The sequence below is a fragment of the Toxotes jaculatrix genome, chromosome 2 (genome assembly GCF_017976425.1).
Source record: "Toxotes jaculatrix isolate fToxJac2 chromosome 2, fToxJac2.pri, whole genome shotgun sequence".
NCBI classification, from domain to species: domain Eukaryota; kingdom Metazoa; phylum Chordata; class Actinopteri; family Toxotidae; genus Toxotes; species Toxotes jaculatrix.
Genome location: NC_054395.1, coordinates 21,039,884 through 21,065,074, shown reverse-complemented (window position 1 = coordinate 21,065,074; position 25,191 = coordinate 21,039,884). Strand labels below are relative to the sequence as shown.

Below are 25,191 nucleotides of genomic sequence, written 5' to 3'. Positions count from 1 at the left end.
GCCAAAGACAAAGCAGGTGCAGTGCAGCTAGGACGATAGACTCTCCACGCTCTCAATTATGACTGTAATCCATCTGTCATACCTGCTCCCTTCTAATTATGTCTCTGTAAAGCTGCTGCTGTGAGCTCAATGCCCATTCACACTCTGAAATGTGAAAGATAGACAGATAATGCACAAGTGACCTCTGGAATACATAACTACAGTGGGTAGCTTGGTAACAAGAGGTTTTTCTCCCCAGGCTATCTTTGAAACTCGTGGGTTATGTGACAGCCAGTCTGCTTTAGATGGTTATACTGAGACGTGGGCCTCTGAGACAAGCAAAAAGTTAAAGTGAGAAAAAGGATGGCCACGGGAACATTAACCCACGAATGCTGCTGTTTCTTTCTTACAGATGTGACAAGTACCTGCTCCTGATTGGGAGCCGGCCTGGTAGCGATAATGATCAGAGGGATTATATGTGGCAGTAACAGACACAAAGGCACTGACCTCCCACCCACACAGACCTGGAATCTTCCAGAGGCCCTATTAGTGGGTGACTGGGCCTTTGTTTTGATCGCTGACCACATGGTCCACTGGATTTACGTGATAAGTGGGTGCAGCTGTGTTAGTTAGCCAGGAGGACTTTAGCCACAAATTTGATTGTAATAGCAAATGCCTCTCGCCGTGTGTCTGTTAATTAGCTGACCTTCTGAGCAGCTCTGGACCTCTGTGAATTATTTTATCACAAGTACATTGTGATGGACGAGATTTTATCCACAGTCTTTGCGAATGACTCATAACAGTCCCTTTCCGTGTGTGTGTGTGTGTGTGTGTGTATCTATCTGTGTGTGTTTGTGTGTGTGTGGGTGAGGGCGATGTGACATGCCTGTGTGAGGGTGAAGAGACAGGTTCATATGACCAGACTATCTTGCATAACTATTTATCTGTCAAAAGAAAGAGTGTTTGCTCTAATAAATAAATTATATTTCCTCTGCAAATAATTGTTTTATTGGTAACACTTTACACACAATAATAGTTACAGAGGAACAAGTGAGGAACAAATCTGGAACTAAATGATGATTTAAAAATCAATAACAAGCAGCCCCTGAATAATTCCACAGCTTCACATAAAATAATGATTATGATAAACTACTTCTGGGCAAACTTTAAGATTCTATGTTAGAGATACGGTTTGGCATTTTCGGAAGTGTGTCTAAGCCGTTTAGCATAGGTTAGAAAAAAAGTAGAAATGGGGAAACAGCCAGTCTGGATTTAAAAAAAAAAAAAAAAAATCAGACTACAGGCTCCCCCAAAAAGCTCATTAATTAACATGTAATCTCTGTTCAGATTAGACAAAAAAAAAATGACTCGTTGTGGTTTTATGGGGGGTTATGTGACTGGGCGTAGTATTCTCACCGCCATTAGGCTGCAAGGGAAAGAGCAGTGCCTCCCAGTATGCTTTGCTTGTTGAGAGCCGTGTCAATCTTCTCATTGAACTCTTGTCAGGAAAGCAAGTGAGCAAACTTCCCAAAATGTCAAACTATGCCTTTAAAAGTGAAAAAAATCTCTAGTCTCAGACCTCTGTCAACTCTGCGGTCTCTGTAGCATCACTATTGAAAGGGACATAAAAACGCTTTAATTTAGTTTTTCAACGTAAAGGATTGACGTTTAATATTGATCTCCTCGTCTAACTCTTGGTAAGAAAGCAAATAACTGCACTTCCCCAAATCCTGAACTAGTCCTTTAATGAAATTAGAGGTAGTGATTATTTCCTCAATATCTGTACACCAACATACTGACAGCTTTCTTAATGAATAGCTCCTGAGTAACCCCGGATCAGCTGCTGTGTGAACTAAAAATTACTCATGATTCTAATTCTAATTCTAAGGGTTACTCTTTTTGTGCCCCCTTAAATATAGTGATGAATCACACTGAGCAGTTGCATGTATCTTGACGTGATGATTACCTTATCATTACTTGCCATTTCTGCGTCCTTTTAAAGTAAAATATCATATTTTTTACTGGGAATTCATAGTTTCTTCTATTATAGCAAACCAGAGACAGAATCCTGGAAAAAGATAAAACCTGCACTGCGATAAACATCAGGACATTTTCTCAGTACAACATGTGCGGCTGAACCGTTTAGATCTATGATTACCATTTTTATTCAACAAAGGCTTGTTCTTGAATTGATTTCTTCCCCCATGGTAAAGATTGTCCAGCAATAAAGACATTCTGGAAACTACAGACCGTGGTTCCAAATATAATATAGCTCTGTACTTGTGATGTGACACAGTGAAGAGAACTGCACTTCCAATCTCAACACCTATAAGCCGTCTCTCTCCTCTTGTATCAGCTGGGACTTTTCTGAAACTGGAAAAGAGGTACGAGTGCCAAATGTCAACGTGTTTAAATGGACCAATTTGGGCAGATTAAAACAATCTTACTGTTAATGAAGACGCTAACAGTGAGACACTGCACATATTGTAGTGCAGATGGACATCATAACCTCATCATCCCGATCACTTTGGAAGGCGAGCCCCCTAGTTTGTTATTCATTTCCATTTATGTTTTGGCAGCTGGTCACACACCACCAACCAAAGTGAGTTAGCGGCTGATGTATTTGCATTGCACAAGCCTCACTTCAAACTATACTATACTCATTTTTTTCCCCTAAAATACTCATTGTATTATTGCAACACAAATGAGCTCATTTTTTTCCAGTCTTCAGATTAACTTTACACTTGGAAAAATGCTGTTGTCGTTGAAACTGTGCGAGTGGATTTTGCCCTATGCTTCTTGAATTAACTGCAGTGCTGTTTGTGTTGCAAATAACATATTTTCTTCATCTTACACAGCTCATTACCATATGGAGCTGCTAGCAAGGACTGCGGTGGAGGGCAGGCCTACTTATTTCAGATAAGGGCCCCTGCAGTCTTTACCAGAGTTTGAAAAGCATACACAAAGGGTGCACACACATGCACACACATTTTGAACAAGAATTTGCTTAGCCTGACTGCTTGCCGCCACGCAATTCATCATGCACATGAATTAATCTCTCTCACTCATTAGATGGAAATTAACTCTGTTACAAATTACTGCACATAGCTATCACATAAGGTGGAACAATAAATCACTACCTTCATGTATAAAAGCCATCCACTTGAATCTACACTTATGGTTGCTGCCTCCTGCACCGTTCATCATCTCCTTTAGCTGGAGGCCATATGCAATTAAAAGAGGTTCAAGTTAAACTGCTCCCCATTTTGACCATGTGCAAGCCTGAGGAGCGTGCAGTCTGACAATAATCCCCTGGGTTTATCTGTTCACTGAGCTCAGCGCTTCCACAGTCCCCCAGAATCCATCCTGTCTCTCAGTTTCGGTCTGTCTCCCTTTAGACTCCCCATGGCCCAGTGGTCCCAGAGGAACACTGTGGCTGCAACTGAGGGTCACTAAAGCTGCCTTTTCCCCAAGGCCGCTCCACTGTCAGCACACTGGGTGCCTTTTTGGAGTCATCCCAGCTGATCTCTCAAATACAGAGTCAAGGAGAAGAAATGTGTATGTTAATGCAAAGCTGCCTTCTGGGTTACATTAATGATGGCGTGTTTCGAAGGCACTTTGGAGACGAAAGTAGCTGCGGTCAAGTCACGGTGCCAATACCCAAGTGGCATCCCCCGCTGAGGAATCATGGATCAAAGTGAAACAGAGTAACGGGGAGCACACTGTGTTTACAGAGTTTGCAGGGAGGAATGATTGTGTATTGTAGCATTTAATGGGTGCCCGACAGTGTCGAGTGAAAGTGAGTCCTGTCGACACAGGGCACAGCACAATACAGACAGAGCAGAATGGGACTTCTTATGGTTGCTCGGGGATTGAATAAAGCCCAGTTCATTTGCTACATATCACGTTTTGTTACATGGTTCCAGACAATTCCTCATATTTCATCCGTGGAGCTGGCAATGGGCGTTTTATATCCTTCCTATTTCCTCCACCTTTCAGCTCGCTTTAAGCTCCTCCGTGTCATGATGGTGCTTTTTTTTTTCTCCTTTTGGAATTTCTCCCTTTTTGCTTTCAAGCTGAAAATCAAATCTATAAATCAAAGGCAATGGAAGAAAGACACGGGGACTGAAGGACATTTAAATCCTTTCAGAGTTCCCAAAGCTTCAGAGAGCGAAATAAACAGGAAATTAAAATGGAGCTGGAAATGGTAGCAATCCTTCTTTTCAGGGGATTGAAACCAGGTGCATTTCTTAAAGCTTCCTCCTGCTTTATATTCTGTTCTGTCGGGAATGGATCCTTCTCTCCCTTATTAATTTCCTTGAAAAAGGAGAAGAATTACAGGATTTGAGAAATGCCAAAATTTCATAACAGATTCTTTTTGTTAAACTGTTTGAGATTTTTTTTTTTGTATTCTGAGTCAGCAAAAAAAAAATTGAGGCCGTCATGCTTAATGTGCAAAAAAAACAAAAACAAAAAAACAAAACCTTCCAGCGCCAAGGCGCTCTTAAACTGTATCCTATATGGGCTGAGTCTTTCATCAGGCTGAACACAGCCTGCATCTGTGTCTGCTCACCTGGCTTTGTGTTTTACAGAAATATGGCTGCTGAGCAAAGTTGTTGGCTGACCTTCAGAGTGAACTTAATTTGCATAAAAGCATATGATTAGACAAGGTGCAGCCACCACTGAGAAAACAAATTTGTTCACACTCGACAAGCACTGACCACATTCATGAATGAGTGATTTCACCACTAATTGCCCAGGCCTGTGACGATGAAGAGTCTGCAGCCATGTTAGAGACTCTGAGCCTGGACTCAGATGCAGCGTTGTTTTGAACTAAATGCTCGTGTCAACCTGCTAACAGGCCCACAATGATAATGCTAATGTACTGATGTTTAGTTTCTGTCAACCATCTTAGTGTAAGGCAATACCTAATTAGACTTAAACACAAAATACAGCTGAGGTTGATGGGAATGCCATTAGTTTTGTAATTAAGTATGAACTGAAATTTTGATTACAGTTCATCCTAAGGGGAAGATGAATGTATGGACCATGGATGTCCAAAAATCTCACCACAAAAGTCAACTTCATGAAAGTGCTAGAGGTAAGGTCAGAGGATCGCCAATGTCAGCAGGACAAATCCTCTGGGGATCATGTGCATCTCTACAAAAGTTCATTGCCATCCATCCACAAGATGCTGATATATTTCAGTATGGACCAGCTAACAGACACTGCCAACCCTACAGCTGCTGCTGGTGTGGCTAAAAAAAAAAAAAGTAGCATTCCTTTAAGCACATTAATGATCAGGAAATATTAAACCCAATCAAAGAAAATAATAAAAAAAAGTCCAAGTGTCTTTAACCAACCTCCTAACCAAGAATTTATACTCCTAATTGGATCCTATGAGACTTTGTAGGCAAATTAAAGAAAAATACCTATGTTTTTCCTCTCAAAAAGGCATTTAACAGAATACACCGAGATATTTAGTTGAAAGCTGACAAGGACAAATTCAGATGAAATACACGACTCTCACTCCTACATCTGTGTAGAGAAGGAGAGACTATCACAGGCAAACATTATGAGTCATGTAATTCTTCACAGCCTCTTTGCAGAATTTTAATTAAATCTAAGCCTAATGCCTACACATTCAGTACATCACACCCTCCATGATCACCTCAGGAGCACTATTGATTGACATCCTATAGATCGTTTCACATCATGTCAAAACTGGTGCTGATATTGAACATTAATTTCAGACAACATCCCTTAATCAAAGAGAGGCCAGGAGCTCAGCACTGCACAAATATAAATAGATCCACTGCTCGTGGTGCACAGATCAATCTTTTTTTCTTCGTTGTTTTGAGTTGACGTGTGAACGAGAAATCCGAAACTCAAACATAATCACATCAAAATGACTGGTGTATGAAAAATGATACGTCTGGTTCTTTCCTTCAGAAAACTCCTATACTATAAATTGCACGCCATCAAACTGAGGTTATAAATTATGGCACTCTGAGGCAAAGGCAGGAATGAGAGGCATGCTTTCCTTTTAAGTGGAGGCTTACAATTGAACCTCAGGCACTAGAGTCCATAAATCGCAGCATCAATTATTAACCCAAATCTGTTTTAATGTGCCAAAAGAAACCCCCGTGGGAAAGCTAATGTAACTAGCAGGAAACGAGGAGAACAGATAAAATGACCAGTGTGGCCAGAGTTGGCCCCTTTTCACATTGGAGCTGGCCTAGAGTGCAGGAAAGCATCAAACACAAGTCCATCCTGTCAGACTTTAGGGGCCATCAGGAGCCATATTAGCAGCTAAATAATAGAGAATTCCATTCATTTGAGAGTGGAAATATGCTCGTAGATTGAACCTTGAGGACATAATTGACGAAGGCGTCTGAGACAGTCCAGCAAAGCAGTAACGCCCCCCCCATTCGCTCTAAGGATGCTTTTAGGAAACACAAGTGTAGAAGATCACAAGGTGATACAAGTGATTTGAAAGTGCACTGAAAGCAAACAGTAAACCATTAGGAGACAACCTCAGCAATCACAATGTAGCTGCAGGGATGTTGGTATATCATGATCACAGGCTGAGACCAAAAGCAAATAGAAATTCAGTCCCTTCAGGGTCAGTAATTTCCTGCACAGTTCATTTTGCAGTAAATGTTTTTCAGTGTTTTATTAACGTGTTCATGCCGCTCGCACAGTATGCAGAGTACACCGAAAGCAAAACATCTTAAAGACAATCTTAGCATGATGGCTGTTTGTTAGGAAAATTTAGGTAAACATCATTATGTCTTATCGATTTCACTTAAAAGAAAAAAAAATCAATGACAAACAAAGGAAATGTACAAAAAAAGAAACAGGTTTGTGAAGGATGTTTATGCTTTGTAAAGAACAAACTGCGCAAATACAGATACTGGAACATATTTTTCCCCTTTTTCACTTCAGGAAAAAATGTCTAAATCAAGTTGAGGCTCTGATGACATTTTCCTCGCTTTCACTATTTATTATTCAATTATTCATCATGTTTTTCGTGGGAAAAAAAAAAGGCATGCTGTTACGGGAGCAAGTCCTAATTTCGAAAAGCGGGTGCTTGCCAACATAAGGCAACATCCCAACTGCCTCCACTCTGTGTACATGATGCAAAACCTGTAACTGTTTTTGATTTTCACACATTAAAACATTGCTTGGGGCAAAATATACCGCTACAACACATCTAGCCAGTCTTGTTGTTCTTACTTATTTTAGCAATCGGATTTATTTCCACTCAGTGATCACTGGGGATGCTCTCCAGGATGCGCTCAGATCTCTGCCTTCATCTGACAGAGGAGAGGAGGGGAGTGTGCGAGATGAACACTGAAGCTGTCTTATTAGTGCTTAACTCTCCTGCTTAGGCCTCCAGATTGACAGGAAAAAAAAGAAAAAGCGTTCATGCAGGCTACGCCATAAACAGTGGCAGTGATAAATATCTGCTGTCACTTCCAACATGACTCACTTGTCTGAGTCTCAGCTTTACTGCACACAAAGGAGGCTGGAGCAAAGCAACCATACACTGCTGCGAAATCTTTATCAGATTACACATAATAGATGCACTCTATAAAATGGCTTATATTACCAGAGAGTGAGTTGAAGGGGAACAGAGTTCAGCACCAAATAGTGAATAATGAGCATAATTTTATAAAAGCACACACAAGCAGTGATACAGGTAAAAAGCCATACAAGTCCTCATTACTCTTTGAATGGATGGCCCATTCATGTCCTTTTATGTAGGTTTCAACTGTTTGTCTTCCAAGTGGCCCCTCCAGACCACCAGCAGTCACCACAGGCCTGTCTGTCAGTCAGTTAAGGTGAGGTTTCTTTGGTGTGCACTAAAGAAGGGGGAGGGAGTCAGTTCTGCAGAGAATGGACGAGAGACTAAAGATGAGGGAAATATTAATACTGAGCCTGAAACGATTCTACAGAAAGCCATATTCACCTAGACACTACATTTTTTTTTGTGAGGCAAGTGGCTGACATGGCATTTCAGCAGTGGAGGAGGATGTGTTCAGATCCTTTACATAAGTAAAAATAACAATTCTACAATACAGAAATACTCTATGGCACTGAAAATGTCACTTAGAGAAAGGAAAAGTAATTTACAATTTTTAGCAAAAAGTACTTAATGCATCAAAAGCAAAAGTAGTCACAATACATAAAAACTGCCTCTATTCTACTGTATATTAAATGTGTGGATTATTATTAATGCATTCCAGCATGAGTAGTATTTTACTGCTGTAGTTGATCAGTGTGGAGATAATTTTAACAACTGCATATACTGTTGGGCAGTTTAATCTTTATCAGTGCATAATATCGTATAAACTTACCATATGTTTTGTATATAAAATCTGGTAACTAGTAACTAAAGCTGTCAAATAAATGCATTTCAAAATAAAAGAAGCATAATTAGCAAAATAAGCTAAGAAACAGAAGGTAATGTCGCATAAATAGTTTATAATATCCAAAAAAGTGCTTTGACAAATGTCTATCCATGGCCTTAAAGGAGGTTGTCAACCGTCGGTGTTGATAACTGATACATCAGTTTTAATTATACATTTGTTCCGTGCGTGTTCATGAAGCTTTTCTACCACAGTCTAAACACATGCAAATCAGGGGGATTAATGACTCTAAATTACCCATAGGTGCAAGTGTGACTTATTATGTGAATCAGTGATTGCTCTGTGATAAACTAGGTGGCTGTCCAGGTTGTTTTCCTGCCTTTATCCCAATGTATGCTGTGAAAGACTCCTCAGGCTCCTGAATAAGAATGAGACACTGAAGACAATGAATGAATTTTGTGCATTCAGTTTCCCATTAATGCAGCAGCATAATAAAAACCGGCATCCCTATTATAACAAATTACTACCTAGCCAAGATCAGTACGATAAGAACGAAGTCTTTGAGCCTTTATATTACATTAAATTAGTCAACATTCATTTGGGAGATAGTTGTGTTCAAACACAAAAGAAACAAGAGCTAAATATCATCAAAATGATTCTGTTTCTTTAAAAGACTTTGGATCAGCTAAACTACAAGTAGTAATAAACAATGGCACTTTATAATAAGGCATACTTTAAGGGGGTCTATATATTTTTAACTTTATTAATCACATATTACTTAGCACTTTACAAATCATTAATGAGCCAAGATCAATAATAAAGTCGCGCTTTCTATGTTACTAGGCCGTAAAAAGTCCCTTTGGCTGGAGCAAATCTACTTGCTTTATCATTTTAGCTCCCTTTTAAATTAACTGGCAAGACCCATCCAATGGACCATTTGACCACTTACCATTGGGGAAAAGGAACTGCATAGTCCAAAATTAATTTATGACCAAATTATTAAGATTTACAACTCCGGACTTGATATATTATAATACGGACATTTGGCTGCAGACATCTGATGACTTATAAAGTGAGAAAGTCATGACCATGAACAGCATTAATGACTTACTCCCTTTCCAAGCAACCATCAAAGCGACTGATAGCTACTGATACAGAGGAAAACGAAAGCCCTATCCTCTTCCCGTTCTGCTGAGCAATGGCAGACGCACTTTATTTGTGACGTAAATTGAGCCTTCACTTTCCAGGGAGATTTCGTACCCGGTGCCAGACAGAATTGCACAGTGAAAGCGAGGCTTACAAGGAACCAATCTAAACCCAGACGGTGTCATTATTCTATAGCCATTACATTGTGCAATCAACATTTACTTCATAATGATAAGTTAAAGCAAAAAAAAATTGTCCATTGCCACTTTAAAAAACAAACTGCTGAGAATTCAGTCATGTGTCTTTTTCTTGGAAACCCAGTTATATGGAGGATTAGCTGGTGCTCTTTGGCAAAATACGAAATAGAATTATAATCAATGTGACTTAATTAAATCTTGTTTACTTACAGCCATAAAGATGATTAATCTATATTTTGTCTCGAAGAAACATACACACATTGTGTTTTTTCCACAGAATATGTCATCTAGAGTTTACCTCTGAGTAATTCAGATTGACTACCTCTCATAAATGCCAGACACACCGGGATTGCAGTAGATCTGGCAGCCCTTTAGAATTCCTCCATTTTTTATTTCCCAGAACGGTGACAACATGGGGAGCACATATGCTGCCAAGTAGCCTCTGCAACAATAACAAAAAATCCTAAGAACCCTCCAACCTGCATTCAAACATTTCTTCTATTTGAAGGCACAGAGCGGCAGTGGAAACAGCATAATAGTCCTATAATCTTACAGCTTTTAAAAAGCTAATGTGAGCACGCTTTCCCGTATGCAATAAGCCACTTTGTTTGTCGAAAACTCGCCAAGTGGCAAAAAAGCAGCTGCTATCTCTGCAGTCTCAAGGGGCTAGTTAATTTTAGAAAGATAATCTTCTGCAATATGCTGAGGGATTAAGACGTTAAAAGTCCCAGCATGGGAAGACGATAAGGCTGCATAGTCATGGACTGCGAGAAGCATCCCGTGCATTTTAGCAATAGAGAAGTATGTTACTTATCATGCTAATCAGCATGCAGATCAGGAAAAACAAACACCAGTTGTTCAATGACATGTCTTTGTAATTTGCCACCACCCCTCTGTCTCTGAGCCACAAATGATGATCATGATGACGGCAGTTCATCTTTGGCTATTAGCATTGTCTCCCAAGGCTGTATTGCAGTACTTTCTCAAGAGATTACCTGCAGGAGAGGAATGCCACACTGAAGCCGGGGAAGTACTGTCTACGGCTTAATCAATGTCATTTGCATATGCAGGATAAAACTAATCCTCATCAGAGGGAGGTTCTCCACCTGAGGCCCTTTCTTGTCCTTTCCAAGCAATCCTTCTCTTATTAAATGATCCCTTGACGATATTCACCTTGCCAGACAGAACAAAGCACGCTATCACACTGTGTGCAAAGGGAGGGAATTCTACAGGGATGTTTGGACTCGGTATAAAAGTGTGATGTGATGCAGAAAATAAAGACCTGGGCTAGACAGAGCTGAATGTTGGGGAGAGTGTAAAGCAGACCTGCTGGACTGCTGTTTGGGACTGGAAGTCAACCAAACACCAAGTTCCAGGTGAATAACAATGTGTGGATTTGCAGGAATCAGGTTCAAAGTCTGAGGGAGCTCAGCAAGCTTGGCCGAGCCACCTGCTTGCTTCTTGGGCTGCAGCCAAGGTTTTTAAACACCCAGTCAGGGGTAACAGCCGGGGTTCTCCTGCTGTTTCTCTGCTGCACTTGAATGCAGCACATACCATGCAGGGCACAAAAATACAACTAATGTACCTGAAGCAAACCTGAGAATGGAGAAGCCATTCCTCTGTTGGAGGGATTTGTGTCACATTAGAGGGACGCTGAGCAGAAAAGAACTGGGTTTCAAAAGATCCCTTAAGACCCTGTATTGTGGAGACAACCTCCTCCCTCTCACAGGCTCCTTTCTGTATAAGATAAGCAAATTTACACTGGCAGACAAACGTGACATTTTCCCAGCGCAGGAGCTGCTTAAGAGGAGGCATCATAGGTGGGCAAGGCAGATAAGACGACAGCTGGGATTGGAGGGCCTGGAAAACCAGCGTGAAAAGAAGATGACAGAAATCAGCAAGAGTGGGATGTCTCCCACCCTTTCATTTTCAAACAGCCCTTATGAAAAGATCCACCAACAGGGTGAGCTTTTAAGCAGTGGTGACCCACCTGCACTAGACTAGTGCTCTTCTACATGCTTATTTTTTTTTTATGGTAATGTCTACCCCTGGGTGCCGTTTGGCTGTCTTTCCTGGCTGAGGCTCATGAGAATCTCACCCTGTTTATAGGCTATCAAATGGATTACAGACTCATTATCAACAGTGCTGTGTGGCCATAGAGACCTGTCGTTTACACCACATTTCTACTGTGTCAGCCACAGCACCAAATTCCATGGCAGGAGAGTGTTGAGGTATGTGTGTGTTTGTGAGTGTAAAAGAGAAAAGTGGCTGCACTAAGGGCATGGCGGATCCGGTTTTACACGGTGTCTCATTTCTGAAGTTGGAGCAAAGTGATTGGCCACTGAGTTTACCAACAGACTTAAACTTCATGACCGTGGCAGGGAATTACGATTCAATACATAGCAGCAGTATATTCACCAGTGTATAAAAATGAATGGCCAAGACTACTTTCTTTTTCTGCTCTATTTTTCTTTTTACTGCTCTGACTGCAGTGTTGTACTAAACCTAGATAAGCATGCTGGCTGCAGAGCCGCGGTGAGGCATGCTGGTGTGATGTAATGTGATGTGAAGCTCTCTGAAGGTCTGGGCTCAGCGACGCCATGCATGAGACAGTTTAACATCACTACTCATTATGAATTTACCTGCAAAAGGTGACGGGAGAAGAGGCTAGTGTTATTCAGTTTGGAAATGACAGCACTGACCAGAATCTCTCTAAATCAGATTGATGATCCATTTTCCCTGCCCCGGGGCCACAGTAATGTAAGGGGCCTGGGATCCACCGAGGCTGCACAAAGACAGATGGGACCTTGCTTGCTTTGACCTTGCTGAGCTAATATTTCTCCCAGGCCTTGTCTGTTGCCTCATCATTAAAGGTGCCATGGCTATCAACATTGGGGGAATACTTCAAAGACACTGTTTACTTGGACAGGACACAATCCGGGGAAAGAAAAATCACAGCACCAGGCTAACAAGGGAAAGAGGGATTGTTTGGCAAAGGGTGAATGTGTTGTGCGAGTGAAATGCATTTGAGAGTCGCCCGTACAATCTTTGAAAGTCATGCGGGCTGTGCATTCGCAGTATTCTGAACAGATATCCAAACAAACGGCTTGTTGAAAAGACAAAGTGAGTTATAAAGTTTCACTTTTTCACTTTCAGCCAAATCATCATCACCGTAACATGTCAATTAATCGGTTAGTCAGCAACAATTTTGATAAGCAATTAAGTGTTTCAGTAATATTTCAAGCAAAACTGCCAAATGTTCCCTGGTTCCAGTCTCTCAAATGTGAGAACTGCTTCTTGCTTTTCATTGTCATAGACAATAGCAAACAGCATATCTTTTGGGTTTTGGACTGTTGAACAAGCAATTTAAATTTCTCACCATGAACTTGCAAAATGATAATGGGCATTTTTCACTATTTGGCATGCAATGAAAACATGCCTCATAATTTGTGGTTTGCTATAACATGGCTGTGGAGCGAGTAATGAGAGGGGAAAGAGTGTGTAGAGACCATAAAAACCCCTTTGAAATGTTCAGCAGTGACGGCTTTGTCAATTGTTAGTGAAGACAGTCAAAAACTAAATAGCTGTATGCAACAAATGAATTTAAATGTCTATCTGAAGCTTGACTGTTAATGAGATCTAGCCAAATGCAAGGTCTAATTACAGGACACCTGAAGTTATGCCACCAATTAAGCACTATACCTGTTCATATTCAGCCCTCTCACTGCATGTTATCTACATGTTCAACATGGCAGTTTATTTGATCGAGTTTGCTCTATTCGCAAGTCATTCTTTTTGGGGCTTTGTGTGATTTCAAGCCTCAGAATACATCCATTGACATTTGGAATGACTTGCGATGGCGGAGTCAGCCCGGGAAATATGGTCTAGGAAGCAATCCAGCAGGTCACTGTTAGTCACCGCCAGGCAGAAAGAGAGAGATAAGGAAATAATCAGAACTGAGAGGAGAGGGCCAACTTCAGCCAGACTGCACTGACAGATGGGCTCCCACTTTTATTCTTAGGTACCCCTCTTCTCTTATTTTATCCAAACTAACCATTGCTGCCTCTGTTCATACGTGCTGGCTTATGGAAACAATTTAGTCTTTTATAACCCAACTGCTACTTTAGTGCTTAGTACACAATAAAGCAAAAGAGCACCCCTCAAGCCCAGACTCCCTTATCTCCACTTTCTTATCTCTCATTAGCTTTGGCCTGTGATGAGTGTTGGGGGCTTGCAAGGGGGGAAATAATCTATTGAAATATGGTTTTATTTTGGATCGACTTTATCAGCAAAGCTATTTACATTTTGATAATGAAGAATACTGTAAATTCCCCAAGTGCCCGTGTATTGGAGTGTACACACAGTACAACAGCACACAGCAGGGCGTAATCATTGTGTAATCACTCAAACAACGGTGCACATCTAAGCCCCCTGAGCCTCTAGCCACTCCCACTGCTGCCCAGCCCCTGATATTTGTTGGATTGGTTCTGGGATCTAAGCAATAAGTAAAGCCTCCTCGTGGCCTTAGACCCAGATTGAATTGCAAAAACCATGTTTTGCACCTGGTGCAGCAAGAACGAGAGGCAGCAACACTCTGGTGTCTGGATTCACTATCTGATGGCTGCAACCTTATTGAAAATCTGATAATGATATTTGGTGAGCTTAATGGTTGCCCTCTGCAGGCTACAATCAGTCTCACTCAATCCTGTTTTCGTACCCACCGCCCCTCTCCCCCCCCCCCCCCCCCCCCTCTTCCTCCCCCCCCCCCCCCCCCTTTCTCTTTTTAATCTTCTGCGTCAGTTTCACAGCGTGCGGCTGACAGAGACGCATGACATACGGCTGCTTCTCTCAGTTCTAAAACCCCCCGTACCACATCATTTTTCCTTTGCATTTTGTTTTCAAGTAGAATTAGTGTCTCAGTTAGTGAATAATCAATGAGAATCATGCAGGTGATCAGCACGGGCCTGTCTGCTTGTTGCATTTATTCTACGACTCTGTTATCCTCAGATTCAGCAGCCAAACAGCAGGCCCAGTGTCCTGCTCAAGGACACTTCAATAGGAAAGATGCTAATGTGACAGAGGCTTGAACCTACACTTCGTCATTAAAGGAGAGTCTTCTTCCTCATTACACCCCCTGCTACTTTATAGTAAAAGTAGGATGCCAATACGTGCTGTATGTTCAGAGCTTCCCTCTAACATGAAGATATAATGACCCAATTTGCCCACAGGGAACATTAAAGTTTTATCTAATGCGTTCTAATGGAGTCGTACAGACTTTACTGAAAGACAGCACTACATCTAAAGATATATCTATCTGCTGTTGTGGCAGACTTTAACGGGAGACATTTTATTAGGAATTCTTCCAGAGGCGCGAACAATACATCACTTCCTCTGAAATACCTAGAGGCTTTCAAACCACATTGGCATTTTCATTGTAACACATTTGCAATAATTAACAGAGCTAACTTTTTTATTGTGATTAATAATGGAGTAGGAGATAGCATTATTGAGCCACACATTAAATTGAGCTCATTAAATTGACTTTCCAGAATGCACCAACTCAGACTGCTAAGCGGAACTGTGAAAAGGTCAATGTGATCATTATATAATTTAGTTGGAGAACAATTATGAAATGCTTTAATAAGAGTGATTTCTAATGAGCAGTGTGAGAGTGACACCTCCTTCTCTGCGGAGCTAATCTATCTAATTGTCAAAATGTGAAGATCCATTTCAGCTTTAACTCAAATGTAACCTAACCCGCTTCTGCTTTCCAAACACAATGCTGCTTCTGTACATATATACAATTTTAAGGTACTTATAATTTACTTTTCGGCGTGTGAACCTTTCAGGCTGTGCACAGTCGGAGCTGTTTCAGATGTCTATGAATTGTTAGAAGTTCCACCAAACCATTTTTCCTCTAAACTTCTCAGATGGTTTCATTTTAGTAACTGTTTGAGGCTGAACCAGGTAAAATTATTCAGTATCTCACAAAAAAAAGAGAAGATCAAAAAAATGAATTTAATTTCAAGTTTGTGAAACAGAGCCTTGTTTTTCCTTTTCTCCTCTGTACCCCTTCAATCATATCACAACCTCCCCAGATTTATCTTTTGACCCTTTAGAGGGAACGAAAGGATCAAACTACTGAACAGTACATAAATTTACTAAAAACTAGCTACAGCTTGACTGGCTACAACAGTGAAAAGCTACTTGCATTGGTGTAAATGAACTGTACATGTAATATATTATTACACATTGGTGATAGATGCCTTTTCTTTGCATACTGAGTTCATTTACTGTTGCTTTTGTAGGTATATTACTACTTTGGTGGGATTTAAAATGCAGGACTTTTATTTGTAATGGAGTATTTTTACATTGCTGCATCGCTACACTGACGTAATGACGTGAATGCTTTTTCCACCACTGGGGCTAAACATTAAACCGACAGACCCGCATAATGTGCTCCTTTTCAGACATCCTCGCAGAAAAGAAACTATTCATTTCCACGTGTGGAGCACAAAGTGGAACTGAAAAATATATTTTGAAAGTTTTGGCACCTCATCGGATTTGCTACAATTTCAGTCCAAATACAGTATTTCCCTACTGTGCAGGCAAATGCCTTTGAGGTGGGCGGCAAAGTCGGGAATGGTTCCAGAAGACCAACTCTCCATTTTGCTAGCTTCAGCACTCAATAGCTCCATGATTAAAGCCAGTCTATTTTATTGATTGAAAAGGAAGGAGAGAAAACCCAGAACCTTTCTACTTTTCAGTCTCCGCTTCTCCATCTGTAAAAGCGGTGGAAAAGCCTCCCTTGACCATGTCCAGGCAATCTGGGTGGAGCGGGCCTCTCCTGTTGCACTCAGTGACTCTGGCCATGCTCTGTTACCTCATCTCATCAGCTGGGAAAGTATTTGTGCTTGTAGCTCCAGAGAAGGCGGCCACGAGTTAAATTGAGTTACCTGTTCAGAGATGGTTTCATTTTCCACGGATGGCCCCGGAGATCCTTGATGGAACTGCTAACTGCTCATCACCCCTCATGTCCCCCAGTGTCTGTCTGAGCAGAGCTCAGCGACACAGCAACAGCGATGTGGCTCAGGTGGCACAGACAGCTGGCTGCAGGATCCATCACAATATCTCAACTGTGGAGTGCAGTCAGATAAACCTGCTCCGCATAAGATATTGCTGTTTCCATCTTTCACCTCTGTGAAACGACATTGTGTTTCTCTACCTGCCACTGCTTTTTTCAATACATGTATAGATCATAAACTGACACAGGCTATTTCCTGGTACATTTGCTGCTTCTCTCAACTTCATTCATTCTTTACGCTACCGCACAGAATAGGCAAAGCCAACCGCCTGCATTCATGAGGATGTGCACACATGCAATCAGGAATTTCAGATGATATATGGGCAACAGATTCCCTGGGTAATAAGATAATGATTACTTTTATGGCTGTGATTTATATGAAATCTCTATATTATGTACGTTAATCCTTATTGATCAGGATATGATGAATTTTCTAAGATCTGTCAATCTACCGTAAGTGATATGGAAGGGGAAGAGGCTAGAGGCTTGGCTCATGTCCTGTCTGTCTAGGTTGATAACCACAAGGCGGGAGATGAAAGGCGGAGAGGAGAGGTGTAAAGAAGTGATGTGGGGAGATAAGAGTTGAGAGGATAAACTAAAGGAGAGGAGTAAAGGGCGAGAGGAGAGGGGGCAAAAAGCAAAGGGAGAGCGCTGGAAAAAGGTTTAGTGGATGAGCGAGGAGGAGGGAGAGAAGTGAAGATATGAGAGCGGAAAAAAGAAACAAGAGATGACAAAAAAGGGAAAAGAAGAGGAAGGAGATAAGAGGATAACAGATAAAAGAGCAGGGGAAGAGCAGACAGCCTGCCACCCCACAGTCACGTCACACAATTTACTATGTTCTGGCTCATAATGTTTTATAGCACAATCACTGATAGCACAGTAGTCAGTAGTGATCTCATTTCACAACCCATATCCTTCAGTAATGTGAACACAAAGGGAGAAGCAGAGCCATTAGCAGCGTCCAGTACTCATCTACTGCTACTCATGCATAATTGGCTTCCATGGAAGGAAGCAAGAAAGGGTAAACAGCAAGCAATCATATTAACTCCTGTGAGTCCTAATTGAAATCCGTTAACAATCAGCACATATGATAGAGGCAGAGGAGACGTGGGGCTGTTCATACCCCGAGCCCTCTTTCCTGCACGCTGCTCCCGCTTTATTGACACGCCTGAAAACGTGGGTTTGCATTATAATCAAGAGTTATGCTTGATTCCTGTGCTCATACCTCGTATAAACTCAGCAGCCAAACATCTGCACATGAGAACATATGGGTGAGATATTACCTCAGTCAGAGAATTTTCTTTTCTTTCTTTTTTTTTTTTTTTTTAAATGAAAATCAGTTCTGGTTTCTACACTTACACAGTGTAAATTAGGTGGCTCTGAAATGGAAAAATATCCAAGACTGTCAATGTTATCATGAATGAATATTAACAAAATAATTTGAAATGAATCTTAAAGGAATAGCACAACATTTTTGGAGCAATACTTTTAATCACGGCTCTAAAATAAATAAATTAATTAAATTTTTAAAAAATCCTCCTATCAGCACCTTTGAAGTGTTTTATTTAACAAGTTAAATCACATTTAATTAATTCCTACAAAAACTTTAGTGTAAAATTTACAAGTTGTCGTGAAGTGACTGTGCCTGGCAAAGAAATACACACACGTACATATCCTCCAAATAAAACCACAATTTGTCATTTTTGCACTTTGGTGTTTGTGCTGATTTAACAACTGAGATGCAACATCAAATTAGTGAGATGAGCTTTATAGGTGCTGGTAGGTGGATTTGTTATCACTGGACTAGAGCTACGGCAATAAAAATTACCCATTAATTTTAATTCTACCTATCTACTGCATATGGTACAGCATTTATTTATTTATTTTTTATTTGTATCCTGTTTATTCTTATTCCTTTATGTAGCACCAGTAACAGTGATAGGGAAAAGGAAGAGTGCATCGGATGCTTCATCCTTCCAGTTGAGTCTTAAACCACTAGATGGTGTGCTTGTCTCTTCTCACTTACAGGACACTACATCCACTAGATGGGTCGAGTGGAGAAAGGCTCTAACTGGAGAAGATAGAGTCATATTGTCTTTGAGCATACAGTGTGCGCGACACACATTACGCAACATATAAAACCACTATCTCACCAGGTTTTGGGGGAGCGGTTTGAGTAAGACATTTTCAAATAATACGCTGAAGTCACTATGAATACAGAGCATATGGAACAACTGAGCAGCTCATCGTGACAAGCATACCATCTTGCACTGTCTGAAACTCCTCACTCAACAAAGAGCTCATCCAGACTGCAAATTCACCCACGGAGAGAAAAGAAATAAAACTCAATCTTCCGAATCTTTATCCAGGCACTGACTCACTCATATTTGAGAGTCTGGCTGCCAGCCATGCTAACAAAAAGCTGTTGAAAGGCAGAATAAATACTGAACAAGTGTGCGTATGTTCGGGTTCAAACTGGCAGACAGAGGCTATGGAGACCCTTCAGCTGCAGGGTTTACAGAGTGCATTAATGTGGCAGACAGGCCCGCTCTTGTGTCTTGTGTCCTGCCCTCTCACTTTGTCAAATATTTATTCAGTAACAAACATACAGCTTGACATTGTTTATTTCCCTGTCTTCAGCTCAAAATTGTAATCTCTCAAATCACATTACAGCATGCTGTTGGGGGAATAATGCAGCTACTTTGTATTAAGCTATTATGGATATTGTTAACATAATTTTAACACTTGCTTTTTTATGAGCCCAGCATTATTTTATAGCGTAGAGAAAGAATGATAACAGAAAATGTCTTCCATTCTAAGTGTCAGAATGCCTGCATTTCAGTGCTTTAATGTGGAACTAAAATACTGCATATTGCAATCTTGCATCTGAAAATATAAAGCTCTATATTATCGACTCTTAGTAAGCTTCACTGCTTCTCAAGGGCAAGATAAGAGCAGACATTTCCCTGTGCTGCTGTGTGCTTCGTTTTTCTCTTCTTTCTCTTCTTCTCTGCAGCAGATGGTAAAGAGAAAATCACTTTCTGCTGGGGGCAGGATGCATCAGGGTCAGGGTTTAAGCTTTGAGGTCCACTCTGAACCTGGCTGATTTGACAGGACTACTTTGCATACTTTGAGTCTAATCAAATACATGGGAAAAAAAGAAGAAGCCAGGATTTGCAAAGCAGCTTGACAGAAAGATACTGATTATATTAGGGATTTTACGGAACAGCAAGCTGGAACCACACCGGCCAGTCTGACAGCAGGCACATAGAGGAACATGCACAAACAAACAGACTCACAGAAAGATTTTTTTTTTTGACCACACTAAGTTGAAGAAGGGTGGAGGAGATGAAGGTGTTAATGCTGACATTTCCAGAGGACCTCATTCTGTTGAAACTACATAGGCTATTACTGTATGATGACAGGCAATCAGCAGAAAAAGGCAAAAATAATTGTCCTACAATTTAAGTGAATAAGTCTGCACAGAAACTCGACTATCTCTTCGTCTTGTTTACCTGTTGGTGCTTTGATTGAACTGATCTCCGAGGACAATTACAATTGATTGCACTCTAAAATGAGGGATCCTTTACAGAATGGATGTCAATACTGAAAATAATGAGCCACTGAAATGTTCAAGTTATGTCAACAGCAGCAAAACAAGGGCTGCTAGAGAAAAGGAACATGTTCCCCACACAATTATACTGCAGCTAAAAACAAATGCAGCCACTGACATCACGCTGGCACGATGATACCCCTTATTTAGATGCCTCATATGCTCATATTCTTCTGAGTGCACCAAAGCATGACTCATTACCAGCTTATGCAGATGAACATACTGGTTTATAAGGCTTATGTGATCCGTTCACAATTAAGGACTTAGAAAAACACTACATACATGATTGGAGGAGCCCTTTCAACAAAAAGAGGTGTTACATAATACCTTAAAACAATCAATGAAACATAAATATTTAAAAAGCTATCTGGATAGCGATCTTCTTTAAAGTAGGACAAAGTTCAATTCACAGGAAAATAGACAAATTACTTAGAGGCCATTTGAGCCATGATATAAGCCCACATAAACATAACACCTACAAGAAGGGCCTGTTTAGAATCCTTTTCTAACATATCTCAAATGTACATGTGTGGGCGTATATATTTCTTACATGTTCCAGCCAAGCTGATGACTAGCCTTGGGACAAGATTGTGTGTAATGCCACAACGCCAAAGATGGTGATAGCTCCTTCATTTCAACACAGATACATCCAAAAGGTGCTTTCTTACCCTTAGTTCTATTCTTAAACACTGAGGAAGAATATTCTGAACTGATTTTAGACCGAAGCCTTGCACCTAATCCTCAGCTTCAGTCCTTTGCATCCACCTTCCTGTAGACAACACATCTGCTCCCATCAGTCCACCTTTTGAGAAGTGAACCCCATTCGGCGAGCCCGAATCTGTGGGGAATCAGCTATGTGCCTCTGCAGAGTGAGTGAGTGAGTGAGTGGGAGTCAGTCAAAGCCCCAAGCACTTATAGGGAAGGGGGGTGGAGGGTTGGGGGTAGCAGTGAGGAGGTGGCTGCTGGGAGGCAAAGCTAATTCACTGTGACAGAAATCAGAGCTGTCAGGACCACCATGACCAAGCAGCATGGACAGCATATATCCAGTCAAACCCACAGCCGAAGGGAAGGAAGGATGTCGGGGGCTCAGAAAGAAAGGAGGAGATGTGCTGCATAAGGCACTTAGAGAAAAAGAGTGTGTGTGAATGTGTGTGTGTGTGTGTGTGGGGCAGGAGGCAGGCAACATCTATCCACTCAAAGCCTCTAAAATAGAAACGACAATGTAAGGAGGCACATGGGTAAGAAGAGACCTTCAGAGTGAGAAAGACTTTCAGCACAGAAGCCTTCAAACAACACAGAGAGATGAAGAGGGATGGACAGGATTTGCCGAATTTGAGAACTCTCAAAAATAGGTGTATTTACAATGATAAGTAAACCGACATCCAGACTGAGTCGCACAGACACACACACACACACACAGCAAGAAAAAAAAGTACAGTAGACGTAACTAAATTTCAGCCCTCCAGGATTATTGGTGAAAGGTTACTGGATAACATGTAATATTCATGAGGCAAGCTCCAAGGATTGACTAATCTGTTAGTAAGCAAAATACTAAAAGTTTAATGGATATTAGAATATTAATAGAATATTGTGGGAAAACTGATATTGTAGAGGGAGGGAGAAAGCGAGAGAGAGAGAGAAGGGCAGCCACCAGCATCATTACTTAATGATGAGAGAGGGAGACACAAAGCTGGTCTCTAAATGACACAGAGAAGGAGGAGGGGATTGTGGGAGATTAAGTGAGCTCTGTGCTGTTTGTTATACACTGCAAAGCACTGCAGGATGTTTGTTGAGCGGCACTCTCATTTGGGACGAGGAGAAAGCCGGTAGGGGGACCTTAAACTTGGCTGAGGAGAAAGGCGAGAGCAGTGCATTGTTGTTTGAGCACCCCGGGAGGAGGATCTGAGAAGCAGATAAGGATTAGAAAGGCAATGTTTTGAGTACTCATTCATACGCATACGGAACACAACTTCCAAAGAGGAGCAGCACAGAAAAGTTGGAGACTCATGTTGTTGCTAAGCAGTTTACTTTGGATTTGTGGTTTGGAAGAGTCCCCCCCCCCCCGTTTTTTTTTTTTTTTTTTTTTTTTTAGAGGCGAGAATGGGATTATCTAAGTCAGCCAAACTGCTCACTTGTATGGAAGTGGTATGAACTCTCTTTTCTGCTTTCAAATTCATAAAGACTTTACAAGCCAGTAGCGGAAAATCAGTTTGGGCTGATCTCTAATGATGCTTAACTTCAAGTCACCTGATATCAACTGAGAAGAAACATCTTTTTGAGGTGAAGTATTTTCCTCTCTGTGTATGACCTTTAAACACGAAGCTCTCATAATGTGTTTAAAAAGCTTACTATTAGGGGCACAATGATCTAATGATCTCTGTAACAGCGTTAATTAATCCATTAGCTGATTGTTGGGAATTTACGTGAATCATTAAAAACCAAAAAATGTCCCTGGTTCCAGCTTCCCACGTTAATATTTTCTGTTTTTTTGTTGATGGTAATGAACTGAAAATCTTAGGGTTTGTCAGATAAAACAACATCAAGGCTTTGGGAGAAATGTTAAAAACATTTTTCACTATTTTCTGACATTATTTACACCAAATCATTTATTGATTAACTGAGACAAATGATCAACAGATTAATAAACAGTGAAAGTAAATGCTGCCACCCTACAATGACTGCTGCACCAAAAAAAAAATGTGTGTAGTGTTTCTGTTTATACACAAACATCCCTAAAAAATCTGAGGTGAGTATTTGTGATTCAAAAGCTGAATCATAGGATTTATCTGACTACAACACTGAACTATTTTTCATCTTCTGCCACAGACACTGAAGCCTCCTGTAAGGCATTAACCTTGTAGTCACTTTATATGTCTCCTGTTCAGGTCAAAGCAGTAGGTGGATTGAAAAAAAGAGTACATTTTTAATATATCATGCTGTTTCTCATTTGATTGTTATCTAACCAGGGAGTGCTGCACGGATTGGAAACCTTGAAGGCTCCGACTTCCAGAAACATGACCTCTGGACTGAATCCAGGCCCTCTCCTGGTGCTGCTCTGTCTCCTCCACGTCTCTGAGGAGACCTGCCCATCCATGTGCCTTTGTATATCTGACACAGTGAGCTGTAGCTCCAGTGGGCTGGCCAAGCTACCTCGGTCCCTGCCCTCCATCTCCGTCACAGTCGACCTCAGTCACAACCATCTGTCCTGGCTGGGTCCGGGCAGCTTCAACAAGATGCCCAGACTGGAGAACCTCCGGATGGCCCACAACCAGCTCAGTGCCCTGGGCCATGGGGTGTTTAACAACGCCTCTGGCCTCAGGCACCTCGACCTATCCTCCAACAAGCTGCATGTGGTGGAGCAGCACTACTTCCAGGGGCTGTGGAGGCTGGAGGAGCTGCTTCTCTTCAATAATAGGATCACTCAGGTGGAGGCCAGCACACTGAGTGGTTTGAGCAGCCTAAAAAAGGCCTACTTCAGCTTAAACCAGATCACACATTTCCCATTCTTCTCCATCCAAGACCATAGCCATCCTTTCCTGACCATGCTGGACCTCTCGTCCAACCGAATGAGTCGCCTGCCCTGGGAAGACGTCAAAGCTTTGCCCGGGTTGGTGCAGCGGGGACTTTATCTCCATAACAACTCTCTGATCTGTGACTGTTCAATGTATAGTGTGTTCTGGCACTGGGATCTGAGGGGGTATGACTCACTGAAGGACTTCACAGATGAGCACACCTGCTCCATCTATGGGGACCCACGAGCATCCATCCGGTTCCTGCGACACACCCGCTTCTTCCAAAACTGCACTGTGGAAAAAGCCGTCTCGCAGCCTGTGACAGTGCTCCTCTCCAACGTATTGGTTTCAGAGGGAGACAGAGTGCGCCTGGACTGCCAAACATCCCTGAGTAGCACAGACCTCTCATTTACATGGCTCTCCCCCAGCAAGGGGTACATCACCCAGGCTAGCATAAATGACACGCTAATTAGCCTGTTTCCTAATGGCACCTTGGAGATCCAAGCCACCAAGGTCAATGACTCAGGTCTGTACGTGTGCACAGCTGTGGATATTAAACAGGCCCTGAATGCAACCCGCGAGGTGAATGTGACGGTGCTGCTGCCGACAGGAGAGTCGTTCAACACCGGATACACAACATTACTGGGCTGTGTGGTGACCATGGTCTTAATCCTCATGTACCTCTACCTGACTCCATGTCGTTGCAGCTGCTGCAAACAGCCCAAACCTCCAGTTATCCCCATTGCGACCTACGACCCCAGCACCCTAACTTCTGTATTCTCCCCCTCCATGAGAGACCAGCCCAAAATCCAAACTAACAAGCATGTAGCATTCATGGAACCGATGATAAGTGAAGATGGGACAGAATGGACACCTGAAAGCTGATGCTGAACCTTATTAAAGAGAAGACCTAGGGACAAATCAAAACTCCTTACTCAGGAATTAGCGTTGAGATGCTATTAGAAGTGAGCGTTAACGGAGTAAAGGAAAAGAGAACATTGTGTCTCTTTCCTGGCTGCCATCTGCAGTTAAAAGGCATCCTGATCCAAAAAAAAAAAAAAAAAAGGAAAAACCAATTTCTCCTGCTCCAGTTCTGCTCTTCTCTGTCATCTGGACCAGTAGTTGAAATTAAAGTTTCAACTCTGGTTTATTACCCTCACTGTACTGACACTGCTAAATCAGAGTAGAGCCATTATCAGCCCTAAAAATCAGCTAATAACTTCTCTGTGTGCTCAGGTACAGCAATAGGGGGGAATATTTCTCACGGGATCACAGAATGAAATCT

General features: G+C 41.6%; 1 protein-coding gene across 1 annotated transcript; it reads left to right on the top strand.

The window, feature by feature from the left end:
- The first annotated feature begins 13,983 nt into the window (after positions 1-13,983).
- LOC121190917 (amphoterin-induced protein 3) lies at positions 13,984-24,791 on the top strand. Its single transcript, XM_041051934.1, has 3 exons — positions 13,984-14,020; positions 20,758-20,798; positions 23,409-24,791. The coding sequence occupies exon 3, from the start codon at positions 23,409-23,411 to the stop codon at positions 24,789-24,791; it is 1,383 nt and encodes a 460-aa protein (XP_040907868.1). The 5' UTR covers positions 13,984-14,020; positions 20,758-20,798.
- The last annotated feature ends 400 nt before the right edge of the window (positions 24,792-25,191 follow it).